Source organism: Mchenga conophoros, linkage group LG5, assembly GCF_057382185.1.
Source record: "Mchenga conophoros isolate Kocher_MC1m ecotype Shallow Benthic linkage group LG5, M_conophoros_male_GT1.1, whole genome shotgun sequence".
NCBI classification, from domain to species: Eukaryota; Metazoa; Chordata; class Actinopteri; order Cichliformes; family Cichlidae; genus Mchenga; species Mchenga conophoros.
The window spans coordinates 17,591,144-17,601,009 of record NC_140530.1 but is presented as its reverse complement, the minus strand read 5'-3'; the positions used below and the strand labels follow the sequence as shown (position 1 = coordinate 17,601,009).

The 9,866-nt window shown below is 38.1% G+C and overlaps 1 protein-coding gene across 1 annotated transcript; it reads left to right on the top strand.

The window, feature by feature from the left end:
- Positions 1 to 245: 245 nt before the first annotated feature.
- Positions 246 to 1,931, top strand: gpr25 (G protein-coupled receptor 25). Its single transcript, XM_085275547.1, has one exon. It carries the CDS (start codon positions 428 to 430, stop codon positions 1,529 to 1,531), a length of 1,104 nt encoding a protein of 367 aa, XP_085131673.1. The 5' UTR covers positions 246 to 427; the 3' UTR covers positions 1,532 to 1,931.
- Positions 1,932 to 9,866: the final 7,935 nt, after the last annotated feature.

Here is a 9,866-nt window from a genome sequence, read left to right as displayed (position 1 = left end):
TGTCCTTTTTTATGAATATAGGCACCATCGTATAACAATCTAGAGTAGAAAGTTGCATAAATATGTATAAGACTTCAAAGTTTTTCAGAAGGAAAACATTTGTAGGAGTTCTATACTTTAAATGCAAAAGTTTTGCACTCATACAATCTGCTGTACCCATAATAATGCACTGTAATATTGGAACATCACGTTATTGTATAGCAAGTTTGATTAATGTGTGTCAAGTTTTTTTGTTTGTTTGTTTTTGGCAGACGGAGAGACGGAGAGACGGAGACGCAGCACAGTAAAGTGAGAGGAAGAGAGCTGAAATAGGATTCTCTGTGGTTAGCACTTGTAATATCAAGCAGCTGCATGCTGACATGGTTAGATTAACCACTCTGCCACAATACAACGGCTGCACTACAGAGCCTCTGTGTGATCTTCCAGAATGGACGGATACACAACTCCTGTAGACTATTTGTACATTTCTGAGAACTACACTGACAATTTTTCGCTTTATGATCTCCAGGAAGAGTGTGAACAAACCCTTAATGGCTCAGAGTATTTTTTGCCTACAATTTATTTCCTGATATTTTTCACAGGATTTGTGGGCAACCTCCTTGTGATCCTAGTGGTGGGAAACAAGAAGAGAGGTGGTCGTCTCGTGGACACCTTTGTTGTCAACTTGGCCCTGGCTGACCTCGTCTTTGTCCTGACGCTGCCACTGTGGGCCATTTCTGCAATGAAGAAAAATTACTGGAACTTTGGGCAATTTAGCAACTTTCTCTGCAAGATGAGCAGCTACATGATTGCTGTGAACCGCTTCTCCAATATCTTCTTCCTTACCTGCATGAGTGTTGATCGCTACCTGGCTGTTGTGAAGCTGATGGATTCGAGGTACCTCAGGAGTAGTTTGTGCATTCGTGCCACTTGTCTTGCAGTGTGGGCAAGCTCCTTGGTGCTTGGCATCCCATCTCTGGTGTACCGGAAAGTAGAGAAAGATGGCAATTTCTGTACAGAAGATCTAGGTTCACCTTTTTTTCTTGGAATAAGCCTGGTCATGGCCTTACTCACCTTTATCTTCCCAGTGTTTATCATTATGCTCTGCTATGGCACCATCATCATGCACCTCAACAAGCACTGTGCTGCTGCGGGAAATCCTCGTGCTGAAGCGCGCCGCAAGCACTCCCTGAAGATGGTCCTCTGCATCATAGTGGCCTTTGTGGTGTCCTGGCTCCCCTACAATGTTTTTAAATCCATCACAGTTATTTTACGTCTCGCAGACGTTGAAACCAGCTGTGAAGTTAACTCACAACTTAAAAACGGGCTCATCATCTCCTGCTGCCTGGCATTCCTCAACAGCTGCGTGAATCCAGCCATTTACTTTTTCTTGGACCATCACTTCAGACGACGTGCTGAGATGATGTACAAAACCTGCTTGGGAAAGTCAAAGATGCTGCAGAGCTTCAACTCTTCAGCTTCATTCACCAACGGCTACACTTCAGAGAGCAATGGAACAACTGGTGGGAAAAGTCAAACTCAAATGGTTTAGTAGGAGGAAGATTGATATGGTGAACTCTGGAGGTGTTAAAGTAATAATGTTACTGCCACCCTTAAGATCAATTTAACATCTTGTTTGTGCATCATTATATGTTTTGTATTTTGATTTTTATGATACTATACTTTCAAATTTGTTTTTGGCCTTTTATTGTATTTAACATAACAAGCATGCATATATTACTTGGAAAAGTATGATATGGATTTTTCTTAAATTGCAATTTTCCCATAATATCTGCTTTGTATGAAATGTATTAATGTTGTAAATATTTTGCATTAACAGACAATATCCTACAGTTGCATTAATTTAGAAATGTAAATAACATTTAACATTTGTAGCTGAACAGATCATTTGGAAAAGTGGAAAATGAAAATCAAAAAATATTCTGTGTCTTCTGTGTATCATTTTTATAACTATTATAATTATTTTCTATATTTGCATAATATGGTTGCAGTTAATTAATAAAATCTGAACAAAAATGTTGTGGGACTTAAAACTGAATCCTCTTTAATAAAGCCTCAGATTTCTGTGATGAATTGATACTATGGCTAAAAATCTGCTAAAAACAGTAGTTAAATTTAGTTACAGTTACACTTAATTACAGTAGTTACAGTAGTTATGGTTAATAGCGCTAAATGACATAATTTATTATTTTGGTTTAATTTAAATATAAAATTAAACCAAAATAAAATTAAATTAAAATATAATGATCTGCAGATGTATTTCGTAACTTAATTAAAACTCAACAAAAAATTTGTCATCAACATAAAAGGCTGCACACTGAAAACTTTTATTAAAAAAACTCTCCCCAGAGTTTTATTTAATTTTCACAGTTAATTACATAACACTAAAAATAACAATAATAACTAATATAAGTCACAGCGGTACAATTTCAGTTGAGCCAGTTCACTAATGAAGAATAGATAAATAAGAGATGTCTGTGAAGGTTCTGAGAGATGAGTTCACTGTAGAGTAAAAGTTTGTCTTGTCCTTACAGAGGAAGTGTGTTGGGTTTTCACACATTATTTCTCACACGTTTATTAATAAAGCTGGCTTTGGTTTGGTTTGGGGTTTTTTAACCTACAATGATAACGCATATTTTGGCACAAAGAAATTACACAACTGCATTAAAATGTGAACAAACAATACTTCTCTAATTGCAGCAGAGCAGCATAGTTCTGCTAGGTGTGAAGCTTAGGGTCTTACAAGGGACCCAACTTCCTTGTCTTGTTATGTTATACTTTGTCTTTTAACTCTACCTAAACAGTTTTATCATTTTAGTACTGATATGAATCAATATCTTCTTTTTCATGGAGCCCAAATAGGTGATAATATATAAAATAAATTTTTAAAAAAACAGAAGTGATGTGGGATTCTCGCTAAAATATGAAGTATAGGGTCAGTGATCTCCATGTGAACTGCAACAGAAACCGAACAGAGATGAGAAGGTGAACATGAGAAAAAAGTGCGCTGACACATATAAGGAGGCACTGAGCTGGCAACCCGAGGTCAACCAACACAGAAAAATTGCAACAGGAAGCAACAGTTTGGTTTTGTTGAGTGAGTGGGGGTTGCTTTTTCCTTTTTCTTATTTTTTTCAAATTTTCTTTTACTTATTTATGTTCATGTGTGGTGGAGAGGTCAGGTTATCTGTAACACAAATGTTTAAAAGTTGCATATTACATATTACAATCGTTTTTACATTTACATTTGCATTGTAGCCCCTCACCCACACACACACACACACACACACACACACACACACACACACACACACACACACACACACACACACACACACACACACACACCCTTTTGACCCCAACTCAGACATAACGTGCCCCAAATGCAGTTTCTCAGAAGTCAAATGCATTCGCATGATGGCAAAGGGGACGTCAGGTGTGTGAAAGTTCAAATGTTCATGCTTGCCCACTTGTTTTTCAGTTGTATGAGTGATTTGAATCATGTGAAAAAACAGACTCAGTGCTGGCTGTGAGAATAGGGAAGTCACGAATTCCCCTTTCCTGCTTTTAGATATATCTTACCAGCTTTGGTTATAATGCTGGCACAAATATTTTACCTGCTGTTTCTGGCATATAAAAATCCCAGCTGTTAGACAGCTGTATCTTGTGTGTGGAGCGCACATGCACACACTTGAGAAACATTAGTCTATTCTATTCAAAATATATAGACACAGTGGACATGTATGTTGCCTGATATAGATAATGGTCTTTACTATATATACTGTGAGTGAATCATGTTTAGGTGGTTTGCGATCTAAAAACAGTCAAAATCCAAACCCTTTATGTTAATATGCAGTTATTTCTGTGTTTTTTGGTTTGGGTTTTTTTTTTTTTTTTTTGTTGCACCAGTTTGCCAAAGTCATTTCAGTTAAACTTGTTTTTGCATTTATTGCACAGGTTGCTTTGATGAAATGTTTGCAGATAATCACAGACGATGTGCAAAGAGGGAACCAGAGGTGCCAAGTGCTGCAGCTCTCGGGCTCAACGAACAGCTCTGGGACACTTAGTCATAATATTTTTCTTAACTGACTAAATGTGAAATGTTTCACAAAGATGACATGTGTTCTTGAAAATATATAATGATTCATTCCCTTTTTTGTTGTCTTATTTTTAAAGATGGCATGGGTCGTGTGGGTAACAGGAGATGCTTCTCACACTTCGCCTATGAAGTCAGCATACAAATGCTAAAGCATGCTAATGATGGAAAAATGTTTTCTTCAAAGATTAAACTTTATTTGCAAATAATTTTTTCTTAAATGCAATTAATTCAGTGCAGCCCATGTTGTTGTTAATGCTAAAAGTCACGTGGACTTAACCTGTGAGGTCAACGCTAACTAAATGCTATTTTCACACAGCCAGATTTTATCTCTAACCCAAAACTAAAATACATTTCAAATACGAAATGTTATCAGATTATTTTGTCTACGCTTCAGTTAAAAGCTGTGAACATTTTGCAATGTATCACTTTTATATGACACAACTATAAAAGAAAATCATAAAATAACTTTTACAGGCAATGTCTGCTACCTGATATCTACCCCCAACTGATTTAATTCTGACACTTCTACATTCACAGCAGAAAATCTATGGAAGAAATGCAAATGTTAAAGCTCAAACTCTTCGGGTAAGGAAATGACTTAGTCGTCATTCTGCCAGTCAAGCACACGCAAATTGAAAGGTGAGACCTTGGCACTTGGTTTTTATCAAACCTTTCTTACGTTTGAACTGCCAGTTTCTCTTTCTAGTGTTGGCGTGACTATGAACTTGCAGTGTTCTCATAGCATTATTGCAGTTCTTTCCCCTGCACTTGTTACAAAACCCCTATGGGCTAAAACAGTCGTGCCCTATGCCGTGTGAACGTTTCTGTTCGTTTTTAAAATTAAAAGTAAGTTTATTCTTGAGCCGTTAAGTCATTTTAAGAAAAGAAAATATAATAATAAAACAGTGGTGTTGTATTTTAATGCTGACATCAAAGCTAACTAGAACCATTGTGGCTGTTGGTCCGTGAGTGTAATCTTCAAAATATTTTTGGTTAATGTTTCAGTCTTCACAAAAAGGCCATTTATGTAACTTCTGCAAGTATCAGATTGATTGATTACTCAACACAACTTTCTACTTATTCTTTCAATTATGCTGGATTTACACTTAATATTAGTTTTTATTTTTACTTTATTTTTCCTGTAGTTGTCCCTTGTTTTGGCTTGGATCATAGTTTCTTTAAAGAGTTTTAATGAAAGAGGTTTCAAGGCAAAAACGGCAAATAAATGCATTTCATTCAAATATTAATGTTACTAATTGCAAAAACAAATATAAAATGAGTATGAACGTAAGTACATGCACAGTAGTGTCAAAGTAGCCATCACTTTTTTTTCTTTCTTTTTTTGTTTTTGCCCCACTTCAAGCAGTACTGCAAAATAACGGTGAGCAGCTAAAAAATGTTTACACCCCCTTTCGACCACAAACACATACAACATTTGCAATGAGATCATGCCAGCATTGTAAGCCTCAGATGAGACGACTGGCTGTGGTTTTTATAATCTCATAAACAAAGCCTGCATGAGCAACATTTGATAAACAAGGCGTCTCAAATAAACACTGAAAGATTTAAAATCATGCACCTGCACAGATATGCCTTTGAGACTTTCCTGTAAGGAACCCTGATTAAGATTTAGCAACTTTCTTTCCTTTGCTAACAGGAATAGATCATTTGGCTTATACTGAAAGTTTTCATAATAATTCTACATGAACTGTGTTTCTGAATAATGTGTATGCTATGTTTTTAAAGATATCTGCTGTTAGAATAAAAAAAGAAAAGAGATGTTTCAGATTTTTTCTGTCTACCTGAAAAATGAAACAACACCTCAACTGATGTGGTTACATGTTGTTGATTACAAGAAGCAAGGAAGTGCTGAGGAAAAAAGAAAAAAAAAGACAGACAGACGTTGTTTACTATTAAAAACTGGCTATATCCTCTTTCAATAACACATCCAGATGAAAACATCATCTGCTTTACACTGACTTACAACTCAGGATTTTATTATGATTATGTCACTCAGTGTTCAGGGCACATAATGGCTTGATGTTTGGGATTAAAACCACCTGCAAAATCTGAACAAAAACTTTAAAAAAAACTATAAAAAATCGACTGGTTACATCATTTAATATTCAGAATTATGTTATTTAGCAGCACAGTGGTTAGCACTGTCACCACGAAGCAAGAAGGTCCTGGTTTTGAAACCACTCACTTGTGTAGTTTGCATGTTCTTCCCACGCCTGAGTGGGTGCTCTGTTGAAACTCCAGCTTCTTCACAATACAAAGACACACACGTTAGTTTACCTGATGATTCTAAACTGGCTACAAGTGTGAGTGTTTCTGTGCGATGACCCGACAATAGACTGATGGCCTGTCCAGCATGTACTGCCTCTTGATCTGTGACACTGATGACCCTGAATTTAAAATGTAGTGGATATTCAGCTGGAGATTTTTATTGTGGTTGTCCTAAACTGTCATGGTCCTGGGTCGGTGACCCAGCGCTTTTAGTTTATTATCATTTTCTAGTTTATGATGATGATGATTATTATTATTGTTTGAGTTCTATGTATTATATTCGGTCTGCCTTTGAGTCTGCGTCTGTGTCTCTGTCTGTCTATGGTGTCAACCCATCTATTTGTGAAGCTGTCTGTTTAGTTCTGTGTCTTGTTTGGTTCCCCGTGTTTGAGTTTCCTGCTTTATTGTGAAGGTCTCTGTCTGATGTGAATGTGTTCAGTTTACGTTTCCCCTGTCCCGTCAGCTCCGATTCCTCCCAGCTGTGTTGCCCTCCTGTCTCTCATCCCCTGATTACTGGTGTGTGTATTTAAGCCCTGTGTGTTCTCCTGCCTGTTACTCGGTGTCAGTCTGTGTTACTCGGTGTCCTGCTCGACGTCTGCCTCTCTGCCTCTCTGCCTCTCTGCCTCTCTGCCTCTCTGCCTCTCTGCCTCTCTGCCTCTCTGCCTCTCTGCCTCTCTGCCTCTCTGCCTCTCTGCCTCTCTGCCTCTCTGCCTCTCTGCCTCTCTGCCTCTCATCCCTTTGTCGTATGCTCCCAGGTCTGTTATTTTAGTTCTCCCAGTTTAGATGTTTTCAGTTATTTGTCATGCCCCCACTGCTTGTTTGCCACTACACCTTGTAAATAAACTTCACTAGCGTTTTCATCCACTGCTTGCATCTTGGGTCCTCCTTCCTCCACACCACACGGCTCGCCTTCCCAGCCGTGACAGTAACATTTATTAGACTTACCGGAAAATTGTCTTCTTCGAATCATTCCTTTTTTTAAATAAACCTCATTTGTTGGCCTTTGTTAGTTTTGAAACCTGCTACGCAGGCATAATATTTTCTCCTACACGGAGGGACTCATAAGAGGAAATATGTCATGAGTGTAATGTAGAGTGATAAGAAAAAGAAAGCTTTCACAGGACTCTATGCGGTCTATACAGTACAGGACTCTGTGAAAATCGACGTTGCCTTATCATACAGTAATAACTTGACGCAACGTGAAGTTTCTGTATGACTTGAACAGTCTCTCACATCATTGTGAAGGAATTTTGTTCCACTATTCTTTGAACGTTGCTTCAGTTCCTTGAGGTTTGTGGGTATTTTTCTATGCACAACTCTCTTAACACCCCACAGCATCTAAACAGGCTTGAGGTCTCGACTTTGAATGGGCAACTCCAACATCTTCTTTTCCGCAATTCTGTTGTAGATTTGCTTGTAGCACAAAGCTGTAGCTGTTGCACAGCTCACATTGGATTCTAGAATACTTTGGTATGCAGAGAAGTCCACGCTTTACTCAATGATTGCAAGCTGCCAAGGTGCTGTGGTTGCAAACAAGCCTAAATCATCACCCCACCACCATCGTGCTTGACACTTGGTATGAGGTGTTTGTGCTTATGTGCTTTTGCTCTCCCCAAATGTACCACTTTGCATTATGGCCAAACATCTCCAGCTTGTTTGTGGATCCAGATGAAACTTTGCAAACGTAAGACATGCTGCCAGGTTGTGTTTTTTTTTTTCTTCCAAACAAACCATATTTGTTCAGTCTCATTTTCTTATCAACATGCTGAGTCCTGCAGCGTCTTAGAAATAACTCTTGCGTTTTTGCAATTTCTCTGAGTATTTCAAGGTGTCATCTTCCAGTGAATTTGCTCAACATCTATTCCTGGAAAGACTGTGGCATTGCGTTAACACAAGCCTGAATGCTTCAGGCCAGCAAACTGACAGAACTTCTGCAGTTATAGAGGTGGTCACACTTACTGTTGATCAATGAATGAAGTGCATTTAATTAGCAGCGGCCACTTACCTTCTTAACCCTAGAACACTATCGCTATAAATAGTAACACAATCACTAATGCCAGGTGATTTTTACCCGATATAATATGACCAATAAAAAGTACTTGTCATCAAAATATATCAAAATATGACAACACATGACAAGTTAGAGTTGTCTTCTTTTACTTTCAACTGTACCATGTCTAACAAAATGAAAAAAGTGTCATGGGTGGACCCTAAAATAATGCTCCAAAATTACAGAAAGATTAGGAATTCAAGAATAAAAAAAATTCCTAAAAAAAATAATGACACTGGAAAGCTGGTCTTTGGTCCACCCATTAGTGGGGATATTTGAGACTTCCCTGGTGAAGGCACAGTCTCTTTGACACGCTAACACCTGTGGGAGAGAGAAATCATGTAAATGCATTTGCTCGGGTGAAAATCACCCAGCGATAGTGTTCTATCGTAAGTACACTCTCTTAAATGAGAGCGTACTTAGTTTTTCACAGGACTGCATTGTTTACAGGGAACTCAGAGTAAGGTGCGGGTGACCTCTAGTGGACGTTTCGATAGAATTCTAATGTATGTGTATCCTACCTCTTATTAGTCATCCTAATAAAGATTCACAGTGAGAGTTTTGTTGTTGTTTGGTTTTTGCTTTTTGCTTTTGTTTCTTTGTTTGTGACTTTAAAAAAAATATTTTGATGACCAATACATGATTCTTTATGAGGACTCATGCACTGGTCATCTGTAGCTCACTACCCGTAAGTGGTGCTGCCTTCACAATCCTATCTAACATTCGGAATTTCTTACATCCGAGTGGCTGACACAGCGTGTAGGCCCTTTATTTTTATTTTATTTTAGAACATGTAAATACTGTGTTTCAAAGAAACATTTTGCATCATCTTAAAATTTTTATTATATATTTCTTATCTTCTGTCCCTTTAAGTGGACATCAGGTCTTGGTTGATCACTGGATGAAAAAAGGCAGAAGAATGTTTTATTTTAGTATCGTATAAGTTTGGGCTCTGGCGTTGTGAGATTTGGTTTCTCAGCTGCCGCACAGGACACTAACCTGTGAAGGGAATCCGTATATGTGAGCCTTGTTTCATTATATTTGAGAGAGTTCTCACTTTCCAGATGACACTACATTCATTTGATTTTTGTTGTTGTTGTTGTTGTTGTTGTTTTGGGGGGGGAGGGGGGGGGGAGGCGTTACTTAACTTTCCTTGCAGCCACAAAATATGGAAGCTGTAATTTCCATCATTTTGAAAAACTCTGTGTGCTATATTAGCCCAGTCCCTACACATTTGGCATCAATAGGAAGCCCAGGATGTCCCCGTGACAACACAGCAGGAGTCATGTAAACTGCAGAAGTGTTGCTGGACATCTCAGACTTAATTAACTGCTGGTGAAGGATTGCTCAACACTGCGGCTTTTTTTTCTTGCTATATTGTTTCATGTAAGAAACACCAAACCAGCAGGGCTGAAACCACGAGTAGTT

Bases quoted from the DNA above. Each gene is read 5' to 3' on its own strand.
- gpr25 (XM_085275547.1), top strand. From the start codon at position 428: ATGGACGGATACACAACTCCTGTAGACTATTTGTACATTTCTGAGAAC.